Source organism: Leucopleurus acutus (genome assembly GCF_964270905.1).
Source record: "Leucopleurus acutus genome assembly, chromosome: 15".
Taxonomy (NCBI): Eukaryota; Metazoa; Chordata; class Mammalia; order Artiodactyla; family Delphinidae; genus Leucopleurus; species Leucopleurus acutus.
In genome coordinates this window covers 53,257,731-53,278,798 of record NC_139157.1, presented here as the reverse complement: position 1 = coordinate 53,278,798, position 21,068 = coordinate 53,257,731, and the positions used below count along the sequence as shown (strand labels likewise).

The window sequence follows — 21,068 nt, the reverse complement described above, 5'->3', positions numbered from 1 at the left end:
AATAAAAAGGATGCGTACAGCTCCTCATTAAATAGATATGTATACAGAACATCACGACAGGCAACACAGGATTAAACAGATGAATCACATGGATAAGATAAGAGCTACAGGGGAACAAATGAAGGGGAAACTACTGCTGGGATAGGGTGGTGTAGGCCTTGGGGAGTGGGGCAGGCAGGCAGTCCTATGCCCAGGAGGGACTTCCAGGTGGGAGACCCACTCCAGCATGGGTACCACCCAGGTGAAACCAGGGATGGTGCTATCTACAACCCACAAACTTAGAGGAGTTTCTGTTGCAAATTATATGTAGGTGTGTGTAAATATATTATTTATTTAAATATATAGACACACACACACACACACACACACACACACACAAAGACACGCGCATATGAACGAGCTGGTTAAAGCAAGTGGTTGGTGCCACAGCGCGGCCTGGCAGGAAACCCCGATCGTAGTCACGTGTGAAGGGCTGAGAGCATCCTGGAGGCCAGAGGAGGAAGCACACCTGGACCCCCTCTCCCTGCTGGGAGCGTAGCAGAATTCGGAGATGACTCTCCAAGTGCAGGGATATGCCCATAAATGAGAAGGCAAGAGGTGGCAAAGCTCATCCCGGAGGCTGCAGGAGGACCCAGGGCCCGGAGGGCTGGACGGTCACATGGAGAACCAGAGGCATGCCAAACAGAGGATGAGAGGCAGCTGCTGCAGGAGACAGCTTTAGAAACGGAGACTATGGAGGAATGGGGTAATGTACAGGACAGATTTAGGAACCTACACCCAAAAGAGAGAAGAGTGCCCCTTATTTTCCAGTGCGCTCTGAGCTTTCAAACATTAGCAGTCCATCAGACGACAAAGAAAAGCTTGCTCGGGTCACGGTGGTAACTACAATGCCATTACCTCAACCCAGAGAGGGGCCTTTCTCTTCCTGGTCCCACAAACCCCTACAAACCCCAAGGACGAGCCACGTCAAATCCAACAGGCGAGAGCCCAAAACCCATGGGGCTTGTCCTTGAACATTAAAAGCCCAGAGTGGGTCCCTCTCTTCTCTCTGGGACCATCTGCGCTCAGGTCAGGAAGGCTCCCACTAAGCTTCCCGCTGCATGTGGGTAACAGACCAGGTGGGGCCTTCTAGAAGCCCTGCCAGGACTCCTTCCACCTTCTCTGCCTGTCCCGCTGAAGGCAAATCAACTTGTTCCCTCACTGGGCTAGTTACTGTCAATCAAGGGGGAAGGAAACAGAAAGTCTCATTCCGACCTTAGATTCAAGCCTTGTTCTCAGATCTCGCCATCACCAGGGCGCCCCTTCAAAGTCGGAACACTAACCCTTTTTGGTTCCGTTCTTGGGTGTACACACTACTGACCAGAAGCCTGGCAAGGACAGAGGTGATCTGCACATCAAATCCAAACCTAACTAAAAATCCAACCAGGACAAAGTTAAACACGTGCAAATCCTCTCTTGAATAATTCTTGTATCAGTGAGGGAATCCAAACTATAACAAGAGTATTTGAAAAATAAGAAAAACTAAAACATTAAGAATTAAAGTTCTTAATGCAAATCACAACTACAATGAGGTATCACCTCACACCAGTCAGAATGGCCATCATCAAAAAATCTACAAACAATAAATGCTGGAGGGCTTCCCTGGTGGCGCAGTGGTTGAGAATCTGCCTGCTAATGCAGGGGCAACGCATTCGAGCCCTGGTCTGGGAGGATCCCACATGCCGCGAAGCAACTAGGCCCGTGAGACACAACTACGGAGCCTGAGCGTCTGGAGACTGTGCTCCGCAACAAGAGAGGCCGGGATAGTGAGAGGCCCGCGCACCACGATGAAGAGTGGCCCCCGCTTGCCACAACTAGAGAAAGCCCTCGCACAGAAATGAAGACCCAACACAGCCAAAAATAAATTAATTAATTAATAAACTCCTACCCCCAACATCTTCTAAAATAAATAAATAAATAAATAAATGCTGGAGAGGGTGTGGAGAAAAGGGAACCCTCTTGCACTGTTGGTGGGAATGTAAATTGATACAGCCACTATGGAGAACAGTACGGAGGTTCCTTAAAAAAGCTAAAAATAGAGTTACCATACGACCCAGCAATCCCACTACTGGGCATATACCCTGAGAAAACCATAATTCAAAAAGATTCATGTACCATAATGTTCATTGCAGCTCTGTTTACAATAGCCAGGACATGGAAGCAACCTAAGTGTCCATCGACAGATGAATGGATAAAGAAGATGTGGCACATATATACAATGGAATATTACTCAGCCATGAAATGAAATGAAATTGAGTAATTTGCAGTGAGGTGGATGGACCTAGAGTCTGTCTTACAGAGTGAAGTAAGTCAGAAAGAGAAAAACATACACTGTATGCTAATGCATATATACAGAATCTAAAAAAAAAATGGTTCTGAAGAATTTAGGGGCAGGACAGGAATAAAGACACAGACGTAGAGAATGGACTTGAGGACACGGTTAGGAGGAAGGGTAAGCTGGGATGAAGTGAGAGAGTGGCATGGGCATATCTACACTACCAAATGTAAAACAGATAGCTAGTGGGAAGCAGCCGCATAGCACAGGGAGATCAGCTCGGTGCTTTGTGACTCCCTAGAGGGGTGGGATAGGGAGGGTGGGAGGGAGACGCAAGAGGGAGGAGATATGGGGATATATATATACATATAGCTGATTCACTTTGTTATACTGCAGAAACTAACACACCACTGTAAAGCAACTATACTCCAATAAAGATGTTAAAAAAAAAAAAGGAAGTTCTTAGAATGTGGTAAAAACACTTCGAGTTGACAACTGTTTCTTTTCGGTACCTTTAGTAAGCCCCACTGATAGACTGGGGGCGGAGTGGCTGAGGTGTGACCTCTGCTAGCCATCAGAGTACCCCTCCCCGAGATCCAGGGATTGATCCAGAGCCGGGCAGGACATCCATGCAGGATGAGGCTCGAGGCTGATCTAAGGGCTTTGTTTCATGAATCCCACACACGTCGGGGCAGCTGACCTGATCTAGTCCGCAGGACGGATTCAGGAGTGGACCTGGAACAGGCTCGGGGGATGGTGTTGGTGCCTGGGTGTGCCATATGCTGAAGGACAGCGCCCACACTGTGACTGATGAGGTACGTCTGGCCCAGGGGAGGTGCTCTGTACCCAAATAAAAAGGCTGGGCCTGGAAAATGAGTTACGACTTCGGGAAGTTTGGGGTTTACCCTCTCTCTTGATCAGATGTTATCGTTTCTGGGTGCCGGCAGCTTACGCTGAATGTCATAGATAAGGTTAGTGATACCTCTATGTTCGAACTGTGCTAACTCCTTTCTACATTCTTCACATAAGTAAACCCTGTTCGCTTTCATAAGCAGAGTCTTTCGTCAATTCTTCTCTACATGTAACAGTCAATAAAGTAGCTGTGAACCCAGGCTAAGTAACCAGAATCCTTTTTCAGGGACTGAGGTGAACACTGGAAGGAGAAGTAATCTTATGAGATTTGGGGTTGTCAGGACTGTGTAAAGCCTGAAGGGGCAAGGCCCATCTTTCCCTACCATGTGGGAGAGGCTGCTAGAAAACAAAACAATCAGAGAAAAGCAGATGACCTAAGAGACAAAGAGAGACAGGTTTCCAGAAATATCATGTGCAGTCCCGGCTCAGGTTGTGCCTAAAGGCATGTACTGATCTTCAATTATGTGAGCCACTCAGCTCCTTTTTTTTTTTTATATGAGCTAGAGCGAGCTGGCTTTCAGGTGCTGCTCGTCAAGAGTCCTGCCTGATACAGCTCTTCCAGGAGCCGCTCAGCTGGCCAAGCATGGGCAGGGTAGGAGAGGAGGAATCCACCAGAAGCTTGCCCAAGGGCTGGATAGGGAAGCCTGGAAAAGGTGATCCACCAATGAGAAAGAGTGAAATTTAACTAAACGTTCAAACCAAAAAGTTTTAAAGTAACAAAGCGAAATAAAAAAATTAATGAGCTAGAAAATTAAAGAGTACAACTTATAAGGCCTAGAACCATTTCTTTCTAAAAAGACAAACAGCAACCAAAAAACTCCCATGCATTCAACCGAAGCGCTGGCTAAACCAATCAAAAAGGGGAGAGAAGTGACAGATGCTGGAAGTTTGAAATAATAAAGAAAGAGACACAGGGACTTCCCCGGTGGCGCAGTGGTTAAGAATCCGCCTGCCAATGCAGGGGACACGGGTTTGCTCCCTGGTCCGGGAAGATCCCACATGCCGCGGAGCAACTAAGCCCGTGCGCCACAACTACTGAGCCTGCGCTCTAGAGCCCACGAGCCACAACTACCAAGCCTGCGGGCCACAACTACTGAAGCCCACGCGCCTAGAGCCCGTGCTCTGCAACAAGAGAAGTCACCGCAATGAGAACCCTGTGCACCGCTACGAAGCGTACCCCTGCTCGCCGGAACTAGAGAAAGCCTGCACGCATCAATAAAGACCCAGCACAGCCAAAAAAACAAATAGAGACAAAAACAAGGAGAGTAAAGTCATTACAAGAACTATTTCACATAATCCCTTGTTAGTAAATTTTAAAATCTCAATGACATGGACAATTTTCTAGGAAATACAGATGCCTAAAAGTGATCCAAAAAGAAAGGAGATCTAAACAGAGCCCAAGAAATAATTGCAGTAAAAGAATTTGTCCCAGCTGTATAAAAAAATAAATAAAATAAAATTTAAAAATAAATAAAATTTTTTAAAAAACAAAACAAACAAACAAACAAAAAAGAATTTGTCCCAAATAGCTCTAAAGATGAGGTCTTTTAAATTATCAAGCAGCTGGTTCCTGTGCTATTTAAACTATTTAATAATAAGTGCAATGGCAAGCATTTATTAAGCACTTACTTGTGTCAACCACTCTGCTCCACGGTTCAAAAACATTATCACTCAATTTTACCCACAACCATACACAGTAGTTTTCTCCAGATTATAAATCAGAAAATTGAAGCTTAGGGGCTTCCCTGGTGGCGCAGTGGTTAGGAGTCCGCCTGCCAATGCAGGAGACGCGGGTTATAGCCCTGGTCTGGGAAGATCCCACATGCCGCGGAGCAACTAAGCTTGTGCGCCACAACTACTGAGCTTGCGCTCTAGAGCCCGAGAACCAAAACTACTGAAGCCCGCGTGCCTAGAGCCCACGCTCCACAACGGGAGAGGCCACCGCAATGAGAAGCCCACACACCGCAACGAAGAGTAGCCCCCGCTCGACGCAACTAGGGAAAGCCCATGCACAGCAATGAAGACCCAATGCAGCCAAAAATAAATTTTCAAAAAAATTAAAAAAAAAATTGAAGCTCAGAGAGGTTAATAAGCATGACCAATGTCACAACTCTGATAAAACTGTGGAGTTAAGATTCAAACCTGTCTTTCTACCTCTAAAGCTATTCATTAAATGAACATACACTACTGCTTTCCCATGAATAAACAGGTTCCAAGATCTCGAAGGGTTCTCATCAGCTTCTGGGGAGAACAGGGTAGAAAAAAAATTCTGGAAGAAGGGAGACAAGTTAGGAAGCTACTGAATGCCTAGCTCAGTGGCAATGCACGCCTGAACCAGGCAGTGACAGCCTGGATAAAAACAAGAAGGGTATGAGATTCTACACAGGCAGAACTGGAGCTCCAGAGAATGGTGTGCATGACTAAATAGAGAGCTGACCCAAACGGTCAGAGTGCCATCCAGTGTTACACAGGAGAGACCCAGAAGTCTTTATTGTGACACATGCCTTGATTTCCCCCAATGAGAAAATGAGAATCGCAAACACTGTCCCTCTAATTTACAAAGATGCTACGAACAAGTGAGGCATCTATGAGAACCTTAACTCCTTGAAAGTGCCCTATATAAATCAAAGGTGTTACTATTGTTCTCTAATCATGTCTAAGCATTCTCTAGGGCAGTTTTCCCAAGCTTTCTGGATCTTAAGAATTACCTGGTGAGGTGATTGGGAAATAGATTTCTACCCAAATCAGATGCTACAGAAGTAGAGCTTGGGCATGTCTATTTTTAAGAAACACCCAGGTGATTTTTATGACTGAATGCTTTCCCCCTGGACATGGCAGCATGGGCTGGTGAATGGATTCCAGATACCTAAGAGAAAAGAAAGAGGCTCAGAAAAGTCAGTTATCTTCGTTCTTTAGTTGTTAAGTTCTTTCATAACTGTTTTCCTAGAGATTCCATGTCTGATATCAGCATTGCTCACAGAGGACATGCAGATTATTGGAACCAAGGCCGAGTAGCTGCCTACGGGGAAAATATTAATGTTAAATGTACACAAGCACCTTAAGAATTTCATCAACGGTTTGGGGTCTGCTCGTCTAAAACGGAGCTTTCCCTGGTGGTGAACAAATGGGGCAAGACTCCCAGCCTCTACTCAAGATGAGGCTCAGCCTCCTTTCGGCACTGATCTCTAGCAGCTCAAAGGTTACGTGGTTCGCCCAACTCCAATCTCTGGTCTCCTAGGCTGATGTGTGAGTCCAGGCCGGCACGGGCCACATCTGTCTTGCTCATGACAACACATCCCTCTCCTCACCCCCATTTAACCCAATGCTTGGTGCAGTGGGCACACCGGTAAACCCAGGACAGGGGAAGAAGGGGAGGGCATGAGCACATATGGAGAAGGAAGGGGAATGAAACCAGTGGACCTATGGCATTAGGGCCAGCCAGCATCCATTCTCCTCCCCAGGGCTCCACCCTGCGTAGTGAGATACTAACTTCACATAGCTGTCCTGCCACTACAGAAGCCAAAGAGGGTCCCTAAGGCTTTTACCAAATCTTTTTTCATTGTCACAGTACAGCCAAGAAGTGAGCACACATCTGGAGCTTGGCCAATCAAAACTCCCTCTCCTGGGATGCAGTCACTTGAACAAGCGACAGCGGGCCAAATCACTGTAATCACTGATGCCATCAGCAGTGCTGGGTGAAAAGTGGAAATTCCCACCACGGAGTCCCACAACTGTCTGGTTCCTGCCTGCTGTAAGCCTGGCCCTCAGTGCATCCCAGGAGCTGGCCTCATACCCTTGCTATGAATTCCTTATTTGCCTAACATGGCCAGAATTCATTTATACTGCTTGCCTCAAAAAGCTCATTACAGAAAGCAAGAGAAAGAAGACAGAAAAAGACAAGAGAGAGCACTGCTTAGAAAAGAGGATGGCCCAGGACCAGCAAATTCTATCATACTTTTGACAATTACCCCATGCACAGATCAAAAGGATGTCGTTCTCTAAATACATATTTCAACTGTGGATTTATCAGAAGTGTGTTTGCGAACATACATAAGGCTAAACCTTTCTGTAGGAGGTGGTGAGACCTTTAAGACCTGAGACGCCTTGCAGATTGAGATGATATGTGGTAACAGATTTACCTAGAGCATTTCCTGTTTCCACTAGAGGAGGAACAACACAGTAGTAATTCTCAATCCAGGTCCTTACATGAAACATTAATGAATGGATGGCAGGGCGTTTCACAGGCCAGCTTTGCCAGTGGGTTCAGAAAACACCAATTAAAAGAGGCACTACCAAATAGCTTTAAGGTAATGTTTGGCCTAGTTCAGTCGTCGTCCTTTAGAACAACTAAGCCACACTTAGATGCCACAGTTCCGTTGGCGGAGGTGTGGGGAATTCAATGCTTAGAATTTAAGTATCTTTTTCTAAATAACTAGAATTCAAAAGGAAAATCCTGCTTCATTTTGTGGATGAAAATAAAAAGACAGAGGCGTCTTTAAAGTTCAACATTCTGAGTAAGCAAATAAGAGGACTAGAGGCTGAAGGTCTACATCTCAAAACATTGAAGCAGCAGTGCCCAGGATGTATCATCTTTGTACACAGCTCTGCTGTGTGGGGAAAATGAATTTTTACATGCATTTTCTCAGTTGGGTGTCATTAAAACCTTGGAGCTAAGATGAATTGAGTGTGACTGTATTCATTTTATAGATGAAGAAAAGGAATCCCAGGTAAGGTAGCTGGCTGTGCTCAAAGGCCAAGAAAATGAAAGACCAAGGGCTATGACTTCTATTCCCATCTGGCAAATATTCTGTTTCTCCACCCTGCCTCCCAACAGAGGTGACAGGGGAAACGCCTGGAAACTCACAGGATGAAGGAACTACTTAAAAAGAGGATATTCACAGTTTGTCCTGAAGTCTTCGAAAGAACACCATAAACCAAACCCAAAACCTGAAGTCTCCTACGCTGTTCATTATATCCAGTATTCCTCAGTTCCCAGTCAGCTTCATCTGCTGTCTGTTGGCTTAGAGACACTGAACTGGCCCTTCATGTTAGTGGAAGTCCTGGGAGCAAGCTTCCACGGTTGCCTCTGCGGCCTGACAGCCGGAAGGGGAAATGCAAGTGGACAAAAGGATCGTGGCTCACCCAGCTCCCCACCAGTTCTTGCCCACGCTGGCTCTGCCCCACTTTAGGAAAGCACACCGCCCAGGGAGATCTAGGCCAGACTGATACCAGCACAGAGCAGCAACTCCTCACGCTACCTGCTTTTAGGGTTAACCTCAAAGAACAAAAACAAAAGCAAGCAAGCAAAGAAAAAAACCACGTATTAGGATAGGCAGGAAGGATCCCAGGGAAAGGTGTTGACTGCCCTCAACTTTGTTCTCCACCGACCTCTGTGACATTAAAATACCTACACAGAAATCCTAGGCTATTTAAATACCCTAGAGATGATCAGAAGTCCTTTGAGATTTAAATCTTTCCTGCCAAGGAAGGGAACAGTGCGGGCAGAAAGGGGACGTTTCCAGCTTCTTCACCTGTAAGACTGAGGGACTGTTCTGTTCATTACCTTCACAGCCCCTTCTCAGCAGGTGTAATGGGCGACCCCCAACTACTCAGACAAATGGGGTGTGGGGGAAAAGACCTACATTCTGTATTCCTTTGATCCTCTCTGAAACAAATGGTGATGTAATTTTTTAGAAGGACTGAACATAAAAACAATTTTTTTTCTTTTTTTTTTTTTTGCTGGTTCCTATTAAGAGTTCTTCTCTCATGATCCACAAGGGATGGAGCTGTTGTTACTGTCCTTTTGTCTGAGGCAGCTCTCAGAGAGGGAAAAATAAATTAGTCATTTGATATCTGCAGCTGGTATTCTACATTTGCTTACCTCCTGTACCAAAGCCCCAGGACAGAGCTTCTGTGGAAGCCGGACTTGACAACTAGTTACAATGACAGCAGCTATCCCATGAAAGGTGTAAATTTTTCCTTTCTGTATCTCCCCTTCACTAACTCAGTAACAAGTTCTGGAATATTCAACCAAGAGGCTGAAGCCACAATACGATGGAGTAAAATGGGGAGACTCTTCAAAAGGCTACAAGGACATTGCTTCTATCTGGACTTTAGGGCTGTAAAACCAAGCCCTGGGATGCAGAGAATTTCTCACTATCAGGAAGGGGCGCAGATGGTGTCACGTGGACTGACTGCACCACGATGGACGGGGAGGCCAGGGGAAAGAAATACGCATTCGGTACTCTCACAGGGACCTGACAGCGAGACGGCTGCTTCCGTAAACTGCAAGGGATTGAGAGGCAATGCAAAGCTGAGGGGACACAGCAGTCCCCTTGCTGGTGACATAAACGTCTCTACTATTCCCCAGGATGTGTGGTCCATCTGCACAGTGAAGAACACAGGACCATGGTAAGGTCACTGGATTTGGCAATGGGGCTGCTGCTGATCACGAAGAGAATGGTTTATCTTGATGGGAGACAGGACAAAGGAAGAAGGGCTATCAGCTGCATGGAGGGGCATGCAGAGTGGCTAATCGACAGGAAAAGAGGAGATGGCCCGTGATAGTATCTGAAATGAGATCTGAACAGGGCACACCCAAAGGGGCCAGGACACCAACTGAGAGGAAGAAAGAGGCTGCAAAGAGCTAAGGCCGAGTGTGGGGTTTGGGGTTCACTTGTTTGTGTCCCACAGGAAACTTAGGAAGTTAAAGATTAGGAAGTGAATCACATGCACATTACTGTCAGTGGGTGGGGGATGGGTGTCTTGCTATGAGTAGTCTGGAGGCTCAAGTTACCTCGGTGTCAAAATATCGGGGTGCATCAAGGCTGCTACATACTTCCTTCCATGACCTGCAGAGGACAAGCTTTTTTTTTTTTTTTTTTTTAAATAGATTTATTTATTTTTATTTTTGGCTGCGGTGGCTCTTCCTTGCCATGCGCGGGCTTTCTCTAGTTGCGGTGAGCGGGGGCTACTCTTTGTTACGGTGCGCGGGTTTCTCATTGTGGTGGCTTCTCTTTGTTGCTGACCACGGGGTCTAGGTGTGCGGGCTTCAGCAGTTGCGGCTCGTGGGCTCTAGAGCGCAGGCTCAGTAGTTGTGGCGCATGGTCTTAGTTGCTCCACGGCATGTGGAATCTTCCCGGACCAGGGCTCAAACCTGTGTCCCCTGCACTGGCAGGCAGATTCTTAACCACTGCTCCACCAGGGAAGAGCCTGCTGAATGGGAAGTATGGACTGACCATCTGTTGGGACCTGCCAATCTGTCTTCAAATCCTTTCTAATGACTGCAAACCTCCCTCTCTGCCATCTCACACGGAAAACTTCCAAGGTTACCCTGGTGTCCCATTGACCCCAGTGAGATTTCACTATGGTTCAGACACCTCAAGAGTATATCACACTTACGAGATGTCTAAAGGGCTTTTAACCCAGAGCCTTCCCTTTATCTTATTACTGTTCAGGTTGTATTTCCATACAGATGCTCCTAGAATTACACACATACTTTATAAAGTTGTAATCACTGGGAGCACTACAATCTTGCATCCTTCTCCCACTTCATATTCTACCTTAAGCACTTTTTCACTTAGAAAGCAATCTTTACAGCCCAACATTTTAATAGAGGCATGTACTATTTCGTTAAGCAGATCCACCAGATTTGACTTAAACACTAAACTATTGTTGGAAATGGTGATTTCCAATTTTTCACTATTAAAAATAATGCCCCAGGAGCTTCCCCGGTGGCGCAGTGGTTGAGAGTCCGCCTGCCGATGCAGGGGACGCGGGTTCGTGCCCCGGTCCGGGAAGATCCCGCACGGCGCGGAGCGGCTGGGCCCGTGAGCCGTGGCCACTGAGCCTGCGCGTCCGGAGCCTGTGCTCCGCAACGGGAGAGGCCACAACAGTGAGAGGCCCGCGTACCGCAAAAAATAAAATAAAAAAAAATAATGCCCCAAACTGGCCCTTTTCTAGATCTCCCTATGTCTGAAGTGACACTATTACTCTCCCAGTAGGCCTGAAAACTCTTCTTCCTTAGGTATTTGCTTTTTGCTATCAGATGGGTTGATTTCTTATCATTGCTATTGATTTTACATTTATTTGGTACATACTCACGTCACTTGAACGCATTAATTCTAAAAAGTTTGCAGTTGTTTCCTTGAGGTTTTCTAGACACATAATCATAGAATCTATAATTAATGATAATTTTATTTTCGCCTGTACAAATTTCAGTTCATGTTTTATTGCACTGGTCAAAGCTTTGCAAACATACAAAAATAGTAGTGACAGAGATATTCCAGCCTAGCGCTTAGGTTGTTTTGAATATTTATCTTATTAAAGTTATTTCTATTTTTAGCTTTGGATTTTCTTTAATTCTTAAAATATTAACTAGGTTAATTATAGAATATAGATTTAATCTATGAATGTAATAATATTAAATTGTTCTTGAATTCCTGTGACAAATTCTGCTTTTTTTTTTTTTTAACCTGCTAACATTATTTATAGTCTTTACATCTATATTCACAAGAAAGGTTGGTCCCTATCTTCACTGTCCAAAATGGTAGCCACTAGCCACATGGAGCAAATGAGCAACTGATCACGTGGCTGGTCTGAATTGATATGTGCTATAAGTATAAAATATACACTGGATTTTGAAATCTTACTTTAAAAAAAAAGAATGTAAAATATCTTAACAGTATTTTATATTCATTACATGTTGCGATGTTAATATTTTGAGTATACTAGATTAAATTATTACAATTAATTTCATCTGTTTCTTTTTACTTAATGTGGCTACTAGAAAACTTTGAATTATCTACGTGGCTTACATTATATCATCTATTGGGCAGTGCTGAAAACACTGTTTCCTCTTTACAAAGGTTGAATTGACCTCAAAGAAACAACTGAGTTGTGTAGGATCTTCTACAAACTGGAACATTTGCTATAAAATAGGGTTACGTGGGCCTTCACAGCTTGAAAGAATTCACCCAGATTCAAGTCCCCACCACCACTGTCTTTGAGAATTTTCTAAGTTACAAGTCTGCTCTGAGATTCTTTCATAAAGGATAGAGCCTCAAATGCCAGGAACTCTCAGAGTTGGATAACCTATATTAAATACTAGATTAAACCAAAGACTTACCGACAGCATTTCAGATCTTAGTATAAGTGAGCTATCAATGTTCCTCACTTCCGGGCTGGTTTTTTTATTGAAAATGTAACAAGTAGTTTTTCTTTGATTTAGAGGTTACGTGAAGATTTTCCTTTACACCAAGGTATGGCTAATACACCTGTGTGTACGTGCCTCTCACTGTGAGTAGAAAATGTTCCTGCTGCTCTTCTGAGCATTAGAAAAACACTCTGTCTTTTCAGTCTGAGACCGAAATTTCACTCATCAGATTTCAGATGACAACTAGCTCGCGTCAATAACGAGGTTGTTTAGGGGGGACTGGGCAAGGTGTGTATGGCGGATGCAGGGGGAAGGCACGAGCTGCAAAGCCCTCTGACACCTGAGGTACACCGTCTGAACAGGTCAGCGTGGGAGGGGGGTGGGGGGAAGCCGAGGGTACCTGCAGGAGGACATACAGAGTCCCACGGCAAGCACAGACATGAATATGTTCCTATAGCTTGCATTTCCAAAGCTATTACACCCAGAGTCTTTGATCTTTTATCATTTCTTTAATGTGGACTGCCTGGGTTCCACTGGACTGCCTGGGTTCCACTCTTACTAGCTACGTGAACTTGGACATGTTACTTAATCACTCTAACTCAATTTCTTCATCTGTGAAATGGGAAAAATAAAAAGGCCTATGTCAGAGTTTGAGAACTGAATGGGATAGGGTATGCAAAGCTACCAGTGAAGTGCCCTGCACATGGTAAACAACCAGTCAATGTAGACCACGAAAATAACGGTGTATACGTCAGTGTCATTAGCGTCTATCCAGTGTTGACTGCAAGATCACCAATTGGCAAAGTTTCATCTACTAGTAAGTGGCTCGTCAACCAAAGGACCAGCCATCATCAATTAAGGAACAGCAAAGTATGCATCCATTAACACGTAAACAAAAACTGGGTCGTTCCAACACAGCTGCATCACTCAATCACCATCAAAGGCTGAAGGAATCCAGGTTGTACCCAATACCTCAGACAAAGTAATCGTCATAGAGATAGTCCTTGGGGACAGTTTTCCGGCGATGCACAGGAAGTTCATCTCCTTCCCTCCATTACAGGCTATGAAGCTGCCTGTGACTCTCCATTCCCAGGCTCAATCCTGTCACAGCTCAGCCCAAAGCTGGATGGTCAAGGTCATCTGTGGCAGAGTGGAGGCAAGGAGGCGGCCCGCACCTGCTCCCTGCTCCGCTTAGCCTACCTGCGGAGCTAGAGCCTTTGCCTGCCCCTCAAGTGACCCATTTGTTTCTCACTTGGGGATGGCTACCCATCAACCTCTATAACCCACTGCTTCACCAAAGGAAAATGAAAACCCAAATACCAATCATTCTCACCCATGAGACCTGTCTTTCTTGAAGGGAATCAGGAAAGGGTGAGAATGAGGCAGTATAGATAGAAGTAAAAACCATTAGAAAATCTCAAAATGGTGGCGTGCTTACTTCAAGGGAAAGGACAGGGAAGAAGTTTTAAGAGTTTCTGCAGTGGGCAGAGGAGGAGAAAAACGCAAGTCACGAAGAACAGCTGAGAGCGGCAGAAAGGAAAGCAGGCAGGCCAGTGCTTCGGAAATGAAGAAAGACTTGATTCCTGCCTCTACCTTCTCCTCTTCCATGTATCATCGTGCCTGGCTAAGCCCTTCCCTCCACTCCGTTCCCGGTGAAGCTTTTCCCTAAGGACATGAAGGTGGTGGAGTCTGCAACCCCACTGGCCAGGGAGTGTGAAAGGGTTGGAGATGGGGGATGGGCAAGGAGAGAATTCCGATTCCACTAGCCAGGTCCACATCAGAAGGGAACGCCTTCCTGGAAAATCTGAATTGCCTTGGAAATCTGAGTTCAGTTCTCCAGAGAACACTGGTATATACGGTGGCGAGGGACCACAAGATATAAGAGCAGCTAAGACATAGGCTTTTAGAAGCTGGCCTAGAGAACTACTCAGCATGCATTAACATTTTTTTTTTTTAATGGGAAATGTACTCTGGGATTCTAAAGAAGCTCAAATAAACTTCTGGAATGCTGAGCACATTAGAAATTGTATACATATTTTTACATACTAAGTTAGCATGGCTATAAATAAAAGAGTCAAGGAACTCAGAGTGGACTGGAGAAACACTATTCCCTCAACCAAGCAAACTTAACCACGTAGAGTATATGTTAATAATGAATCTCAAATGACAAGTCTTGGGCACTCCAAGGAGGAGAAAATATCCATGGGACATGGCACTTAGAAGTAAGCTTCGTTAACGAAATGAGACTTCAGCTCAAAATACTACGTTTCTCCAAAAGAATAGGAAAGCCTCATATTTTTACACAGAGTAGAAAATTCTCCCCCCACCCCCTTATAAAATATAAGAGGATGCTTAGAATTTAGTTCTCTTATAATTTTATTGTTGTTGCATTAAAATCAATAAGTAATCTATATGACCAGCATTCAGTTTTCAGGACCTGGTACTTCTTAAATATACACGATTTTCTTTCCTTTGGAGAAAATGTATTCGGCAATTTTTTCCTTCACATAATTTTTCTGTAGGTTTTCATTTTCCTTTGGTAAAATTCTGTTTTCCTTCTTTCAAATATTTTCATTTCAAATAGTTGGTTCACTAGTGTCCCTATAAACCATGAACATTATTCAAAACAGTTACGTGACCTTCTATGGGACTAAAAATGCTTTCACCTCTTTCCCATGAATCATTTCACAGAAAAGTGGTAGTACCAACATGTCTATTCACCCTCTCACTGCAGACAACACAGGATGATACCAGAAGGGAAACGCCACGGTTATTGATGTCTAGGGTTTGGTCTGAGCTACGAAGGCTGCCTTACGTTTATTATTTTTAACATCTTTATTGGAGTATAATTGCTTTACAGTGGTGTGTTAGTTTCCGCTTTATAACAAAATGAATCAGTTATACATATACATATGTTCCCATATCTCTTCCCTCTTGTGTCTCCCTCCCTCCCACCCTCCCTATCCCACCCCTCTAGGTGGTCACAAAGCACCCAGCTGATCTCCCTGTGCTATGCGGCTGCTTCCCACTAGCTATCTATACCTTACGTTTCGTAGTGTTTATATGTCCATGCCTCTCTCTCGCTTTGTCACAGCTCACCCTTCCCCGCCTTATCTTTAATCATAAACCCTAATTTACCTTTGTCTGCTCGCTGTCTGGGTCTTCAAGCCAAGCGTAAGGGTCACAGATTTTATGCCCATGATAATCCTGTACCTGCAAAAGACAAAATATGGTATTAGATAACTAGTGTCTAATCCCAATTAAGTTACTACTTTCCGAATGTGGTACAGAGATAGGAAAGGGGCAGTCAGAAACAGCCCAATTGGCTCACTGGCAACGTGTCTGCCCAAATTACCACATGAACCAAAGCTGGCAGGTTCTCAAAGGTGTCAAGCCACCCTTCATGAAAAGAAAAGAACGTTTTAGCTAGAGAGGGAAGAAAGATGAAAGGTCAGAATAGGAACCGCTCCATCTGTACAACACAAAACAAAGGCCTGCCGCTGTGCTAAAGAAACTTGAAAACGTGTTGTCGTGGCAAAGCACAGAATTACACAGTGCAGTGGGGATGCCGGAAGGGCACGCTTGGGAGGGAGCCACCGCACACGAGTGCACTGCCCTGTTCTCGCTAAGCTGACTGATGATTAGAAAATCTCCCTACAATGTACAATATGATCCGCTGTGCCTTTAAGTCTGAACTGCCAGAAAGCAAGTTAACTAATGTGCAATGATACTAAGTGACGTCAGCTGAGAAAGCTGACTTACATGCCATAAAAGAACGTTTCTAAAACTGAAGCTTTTCTTCCGTTTAGTGCACTGTTATGAAATGCTTTCTTTCACTGTGTAGAAAAGGAGGCACAAAGGCCTCAGGCATTGGGACTACCCTGATATTTAATGAATAAAATTGCCGAGCGCAAGAAGGGCCTGACTGAGGGGACACTTCCAGGAGCGCTCACAGGAGCTGATCTTCAGAACCACGTGGGAGCTTCTGAAAAACCAAATTCCTGGGCCTGCCCTCAGAGACGAACCGAGACCAGAAGAATGACAGGGAGTCGCCACTCCCCAGGTGATGATGCCTAAAGAAACTATCCACAGGTAAAAGTCACTGCAGAACCTCTCCATTTCATACTCACGTGATTAATCTAATCAAATGAAACCACATGGACAACGTCTTTCCAGTCAAGTCTCTCTCAACAACTCATTAACATTCCGGCTAAGGCTTCTTACATGAGGTTGTCCAGAAGACTACCAGTGCCTCCAATGAGTTTTGCATCTGTCTCCTTGTTTTGTTCTATAATACCAAAATGTAAGGGCTGTTTCCGAAGGAAAGAGAACACTCTCCTGGGAAAAGGAAACCTGCTGTTTCTACTGCTGGTCAGAGTTTCAGCGTGGCTGCTGGCCAACTGAGAAGAATCTCCCCCAAGCCTCAAACCTCAGGCTTTCTGCAAGGGGTCAGCATCTGTCCTCATCTGGTGCCAGAGGAGAGCACCTGGGGAAATGCACACCTGGAAGAACGGGCAGTTCAGGTGGAACACAGGAACTGTTCTCAGCAAACAATGACTGACAAGTGCAACTGACAAAATCAGACGAGAGCCTTCCTGATGAGTCTTCCTAAAATTACCAATTTTCAATCCTTACCAAAAGCCTCTCTAAATTTTAGCTGATTATCATCACTGAAGAAAAGCTTTCTGTCTTTTCTTCTCATCTGCAAGTGTCTTACATTTTACACACCTTGGAATGGTTACAAAATATGCTTACAGTAACAACCATCTTTTCTCTGTCAATAAGGAATCAAAAACATTTAAAGTTGTGAAAGATCTTCCGATCCAGTATTTTTAGGAGCGATGTCAGGCACAAGATGGCAACACGCCCAGGGCCACACCGAGTTCAGAGTCAGCGCTGTGACTCCAAACGAGCTGCCGACAGCTTTTCCCCAAATACTCCTTGGAGGGGACAGACCGGACACTTAAAAAAACGTTCCTCGATTATGATGCTGTTAGAACTCAGACATATCCAAAGACTTAACTTTTCATAAAGAAGGGGAAAAGACGAACTGCAAGTCATCTTAGCATTATGGCTAAGTGAAGGTGCTGCCAAGTGCTAGACCCAAAGCAATGTACATTCGCTGCATATCCATGTTGTCGTGCCTGATGCTTTAAAGCAACCCTGTGATGACAGTCCTACTTTCCAGACTACAGAATGCAATTCACAGAGACTGGAAGGCCACAGATTGACTGTGAGCTAAACACTGCGCCACAGCCACGTTATCTGATTTGGTCCTCACTGGGAGGTTATTAACCAACTCATTTTTCCAGATGAGGAAACTGAAGCTGGAGAGAATTAAAGCAATTGACAAGGGTCAGACTGTTAGTAAGTGGGAGGGAGGACCGTGACCCACCTTGAGCCGACCTCAAAGCCTGCGGACTCAACCTTTGGCTAATGAAGCAGGCCAGTTCTGAACTGGCAGGTGCACAGCTGGACCTTGACTCAGAACCCAGCGTATCCTACACTGGACTGCCTCCCGAACGGTGTTTACCTCTGAGCAAACAGCCCCATCGCCATCTAAAGCAGACTGAAGTTAGTTATCAAGCAGACATTTTTAACCAGGACAAGAAACTGATTCTCTCCAGGAGAATCCCAGGAGCCAAGTGCCCTCCCCCCATCCCGCCCACTCCCTACATTTTTCTTTTACAAGATGATACCCTACAAATGGGGTGATCTCATAGCTACATCCCCTGAACTCAAGTTGTGCAGTATCTGATTCTCCCATCTGATTTAAGTTTGCAAACCATGCCTTATTTTCCCGAGAGGCTTTAAAAATAGAGTCCTGATAAGACACTGTTACTGTTCAATATTTCACTTGTATTGTTCAACAGCTCACCTGCTGCCTTCAGGATGAAGTGCAGACTTGTACACACAGCACGCAGAGCCCATCAAACCTGGCCCCATTTTCTTTTTTTTCCCTTTCCAGCCCCCTTTCCAAGCTCATCCACCCACGGATATTCTGGCCTTCCTGCCATCCTAAAACAAATGCAATTCCATGACTGTACAGCCCTACATAACGATGACTTTAAGTCACACGCCAGAAATGTCCTTTCTACCTTAACCAACTGGCCAACTTCCAGGCTCAGTTCACATACTGTCTCTTCCTACTGATGGAAATTAATCTCATCCTCCCCTGTGTTCTCCACTCACCCTATACATTCTTCTAACTGCTGTAGCAGGCCCGAACTCCCTGAGGGCAACACTCTCGGGGGGGATGGGCAACGGCATTACAGTGGAATGGCAAGGTTTCCAGAACTCTGCTCACTAAAGCAGAAATCCACCACAAAGGGTTGCATGCTCCAACCCCACAGTTCAGCAGGAGACTGTGCAGTACGTAGCTGGAAGATGCTCAAGGGAGAGAGACAGAGAGCTACAGCAATCTCTAGCACCTGCTGGAGAGAAACGAACCCATCCTAGAAATCACGACTACAATTTGAGCAAATGCGTAAGTCAAGCCTAGGCTTAGTCATCAGGACTCTGTCACAGGAAAAAGATACTCCATGCAGGCTATCAGGGCTGGGATAAATACACTGGGACCCACAGAGCAGGGTCCAGGCTGGACCAGAACCACATTTCCTTGGCCTTGAGGTTGACCGTGAGTTCTTTGATGAAAAGGAACTGGAGAGTATTAAAATCCACGGTATACTCTTTCAAGTTAATCGTTCCTAAGCTTTCTGGTGTCTTCAAAACATCCTCACTTAACCCTTCCAAGAACTGTAAAACACAGATAAGTGAACTGTAGGATTTTGGTAACCCTTAAAGGGAAAAACTAAGCAAGAAGCAACCCCGCCTTTAAAAATAAAACAAAACAAATCTAAAACAGCACTTATCAAACCCACATAATAGTTCTTTATAATTTTAATCTCTCCTGAAAACTCAAAGATTCTCAAGAACCAAACTGAGATATTCATGTCTTCCCGTTACTAAAGTCCGTTACACTGCAGGGCTGGACCATCATGTGAATGAATGAAGGATGATATTCTTACTACAGCAGCAAGTAAGCTCTGTGATTAGCCAAGCCGGCCCGAATAGTTCATGTATGGGAGAGAAGGCCTGTAACAGGTAAGTCATCTGCCAAAGAGCATCCAGCGAGTGAGTGACAGAACCAGAACTAGCGCTCAGTTCTTCTTACTTGGTCTCTCCTCTTTTCCATTCCGGCTGGATCACTTTACTCCCAGACACAAAGGAAACAACTCTCTGAACCACAGGGATAGAGCTTCTTGGGCGTCAGAGTAAATTTAATAAGCAAGCAGCTGGACCGGCTGAGAAAACATGGTTACCAGATGACCACAGGTCAAAGAAACCATGGATGCATCAGTGTCACTTGGGAATCTTAATTTAAAGCAATACGTCCTTTACTCTAAAGCCCCAGTACCCTTTATCCCCAAATGAGACTGCTTTAAAGTACAGACTTTCTGGCATAAATCGGGTCAAAGCAAACAGAAAAAAACCTAGAACTGTATCCTACAAAAATCTTTTTTATTTGGATTCCATTTTAAGTAATCTTAAGAATTTGGCTATTCCTACCAGAATCATGCCCACAACATTTGGATTTACTCCAGTTCTTAAAATGCCAAACTAATTTTTACACACACGAAAAGTGTTTGCCCAGAATTCCACCCTGGGGACCTCAACAGTGACCCTGAGGTCATCTACAGCTGAAGGAAACGGTGGCTAACCCCTGCACTAGGCAAAACTTCATTCTTTAAAAGGCCATCCTCTCCCCTTCGAAGACCTCGTCTCGACCCCACCAACTCCTGTTCTAGCTTAGGAACACTCGGATCAACACTGCCACAGCTCGGGGCCCTGCTCCACCTTCCCCAGGACTCTACCTCGGCCCGGCCCTGCATCCCCAGCGCCCGTCGCCCAGCGCTCGGCCAAGGGCAGGGGAAGCGCTCGATACACGTTTTAAAATCGAATGAATGAACTTCAACTCTAAGTATTTTTAATTTGTGAGTTGAAAAAGTTTGCTTTTGTTTTATAATTGGACATCACCTACACGCATACACACTTTTTCCTACCACCATATTTAAGCCAGAGCCTCCTCCGGTCAAAAAGCAGTGACACGTTCTGTCTTCCCACTCCCTTAAGATGCCCATTCCCACCTGGGCGTCTGCCCTTGACCCCGCTGATCTCCTTAGGAAGCGGCCCAGCGGCGGCTGACCACCGACTCCGCCGCCAGCAGGCGGAGGGTGGCCGCCACCAGGGCCCCCTCGGCTAGGGAGGAGCCCGGCGCCCCCCGCCCGGCCTTGCAAACAAAGGCCGAGGGGGAGGGGAGGGCAGGAGGGGAGGGCAGGGGGCGGCGGCGGGGGTACTCACGGCGGTCTCATCGCGGTACACGTCGGGGTACTGGAAGGACAGCATGGCCGGGGGCGCGGGGGCGGCGCGGGCTCCGGAGCGATCGCGAGGTGGCCGGGCGGGCCGCGGGGAGAGGCGGGGGCGCGGGCTGGGCGGCGACGGCGGCGGCAGCGGCGGCGGGCGGCGGCGTGCAGCTCTTAGCCGGGACTCACGACCGGACCTGCGCCGCGGCGGCGAGGACTTGCGGGAAGCAGGAAGGAGCTGTCGGCGAGGCCGGCAGCCCCTCCCCGGCGGGCGGGCCCAGCGGCAGCGGCGGCGACAAGAGGAAGGGGGCGGCGCCGTGCGTGA

The 21,068-nt window shown here is 45.9% G+C and overlaps 1 protein-coding gene across 1 annotated transcript in view; it reads right to left on the bottom strand.

Annotated features, from left to right (window-relative positions):
- PREP (prolyl endopeptidase) overlaps positions 1 to 20,814 on the bottom strand; it is a 137,758-nt gene extending 116,944 nt beyond the window's left edge. The window contains exons 1-2 of the mRNA XM_082855639.1: positions 20,742 to 20,814; positions 15,519 to 15,593 (exon numbers count right to left, since the gene is read on the bottom strand). Of these exons, the coding sequence (XP_082711765.1) occupies positions 15,519 to 15,593; positions 20,742 to 20,786 (120 nt within the window). The 5' untranslated portion in view covers positions 20,787 to 20,814. The remainder of the gene's footprint in view (positions 1 to 15,518; positions 15,594 to 20,741) is intronic.
- Between the last annotated feature and the right edge of the window lie 254 nt (positions 20,815 to 21,068).